This window comes from Epinephelus moara, chromosome 24 (assembly GCF_006386435.1).
Source record: "Epinephelus moara isolate mb chromosome 24, YSFRI_EMoa_1.0, whole genome shotgun sequence".
Taxonomy (NCBI): Eukaryota; Metazoa; Chordata; class Actinopteri; order Perciformes; family Serranidae; genus Epinephelus; species Epinephelus moara.
In genome coordinates, this window is record NC_065529.1 from 51,006,613 (window position 1) to 51,008,995 (window position 2,383).

The following is a 2,383-nucleotide window of genomic DNA, read 5'->3' on the forward strand; positions in this document are numbered from 1 at the left end:
CATTNTTATGCCCCGCCCACACACACATTCTCATTGACTGATGAATTGGCGCTGGTTATTTATATTATTGTGGAGTACTGATTATGAATACAGTCCATCTGATGCTGGTTTTGTTTCATCACTGATACAAATGTCTGTGTAAGAGCTCAGTGAGTAAAGGAAAATAATGTGACCTCAGGCTCATTTTGGTTTCACTTCCTCTGGACTTTAACTCTTTGTTTGCTGAACTCACTGACATCTCTCTTCTCGTGCGCTGAGCTGAACAACGATCAGCGGTGTGAGACACACTGCTGTGATCAGGGTGGCAGACGCTCACTGTTAGCATCACACACTCAACAGATATAACGACAGGCTGGTGCTGGGTGTTAGCTGCAGCTGTGTAGCGTGTGTTTAGCGGGCAGACGGTGAGCTGGCTGTTTGCTGGGAGGATCGTGGCTCTGAAGACAGCTGTAACAGAAAGTCTGCTGATCAGTGGGGGGACGGGATGGTCCAGGATCAGACCGCCGGTGCTTAGAGGACTGACTGTAGGTATCGCTCCTTCATCCTGCTTGGTACCAAGTGACTTCTGTCGATACCTTACAGGTAGAGTTCTGACACCCTGCCCCACTCATGACGGGAGAATACTGTGTGAACATGAATGCTGAATTTATTTTCAGTGACCTTTGAACATCATTTGTAACTTTTGTGTTTTATTTGCTTTTGTTGTGTTTTTGCGTCTGTACACACTGTTCTTAAATACTGTCATGTGATTTTACATTTCGTTTTATTTTCATGCACTTTGTGGAGCACACTGTAACCTCGTTCAGACAATGAAATCATTATCATTATATTATTATGATTGCTGAAGCACAGCGGAGCAGCTGGGCTCAAATATTGAGTTTGTCCTCTGCAGTGGACTCAGCTGTCAGACTGGTTTAAACTGGGATTAGTTCGCTGGTATTCAAACACTGGACTGACCTTCTGTTTCTGAATTTCACTTGATTTCAGCTTGTTAGAAACATGATCAGAACCTGTTCCTGTTTAAACACATTTAATGTGAAGCTTCCAGTTAGTTTCACCTGTGACTGCTGGTTTCTTGTTCAGCCGCTGCTCAGACGGATCCTTGTGTCTTTGTGTTGAACCATCGCACAGCATCTGTTCTCATGTACACAGCTAAATAACAGACGCGTCTCTACAACCTGACCGCATCAGAGACACTCAGACACACAGGAGTCCTCTCACACAGCAGCTCTGTGGCACCTGATTGGTCACGTTACTACACAGGAGTACAGGTGGATGTACGGGTGGATGTTTACCTGTAGAATGGTCTCAAAGTTGAAGGTGAGTCCGTTCCACAGAGTGAACTCTCCACTGGAGGCTCCAGTGACCAGGCGACGACCTTCAGGAGTCCACTGGAGACAAACAGGAAGTCCAGAGAACAACAGGTCATCTCAGAGCAACACAGTGACAGCGTCCTCTCAGATATACATTCATATCAGTGTCTCTAAATGTCCCTCTGACATCTTCATCTTCATCATCCTGAGAGGAATATTGCAAAATATTGAACATTTTATTTTCTTACCCTGATCACAAACACGGGACACTTGACTTTGTTGGTGGAGGTTCGGACAAACTTTGTGGTGACGGCGTTCATCGGGTTGTTCAACATGCCCACAGGAGGAACCAGCTGAGAGAGAGACAGACAGACAGACAGACAGAGTCAGATGATGAGTTCCTGTCAGCGTTATCCCGCCCAGTATAACTGATTCATGATTTCATCCAATGAGAGGAGTCGGTACTCACATCGTTGTAACATCCTGCGTCGGGCTGCACAGCTCTGAAGTCTCGATGGTCTCGCTGCCACAGACGATTCTACAAACACAGAAACAGTCAGACTGACTCGGTCCTGCTCGACTGGTCCCAGAGAGGACTCACTGACACTCAGCCTTAGAGACAGTGTTTCAATAAATGTTAGTAAGAAATGTTTTGGTTTTCATGTTGTTTAAATTGCCTCATTAATCAAATCATCAAAAAATAATCAATAATCGATAATACTAGTACATTATTATACTATATAGTATACAGTATCACACAGCTGACGTTCGACCTCAGTAACACTGAACACATCACCGCCGTCCTGACATAAGACCAACAGATTAAAGGGAAACTGTGCTGATATTCAACCAGCTGTGTGACATCACAGTGTGTGCAGATGAGCTCCAGGTGAACACCGTCCATCTGCACACACTGTGATGTCACACAGCTGGTTGAATATCAGCACAGTTTCCCTTCGCTGGTTCCTGAGGTCGCTCTTTATTCACTCAGTCAGTCGAAGGCAAGCAGCAGGAGAATAAACTGAAGCCCCGCCTCCTCCCAGCTGTTCATAGTTTCTGTCTCCACAGTG

General features: G+C 45.4%; 1 protein-coding gene across 1 annotated transcript in view; it reads right to left on the minus strand.

Moving 5' to 3' along the window:
* Window positions 1–524: 524 nt before the first annotated feature.
* The window catches only part of LOC126385783 (pre-mRNA 3' end processing protein WDR33-like), a 12,171-nt gene continuing 10,312 nt past the window's right edge, over window positions 525–2,383 (minus strand). Inside the window, exons 3-6 of the mRNA XM_050037732.1 lie at window positions 1,783–1,851; window positions 1,562–1,666; window positions 1,296–1,391; window positions 525–623 (exon numbers count right to left, since the gene is read on the minus strand). Coding sequence (XP_049893689.1) covers window positions 540–623; window positions 1,296–1,391; window positions 1,562–1,666; window positions 1,783–1,851 — 354 coding nt within the window. The 3' untranslated portion in view covers window positions 525–539. The remainder of the gene's footprint in view (window positions 624–1,295; window positions 1,392–1,561; window positions 1,667–1,782; window positions 1,852–2,383) is intronic.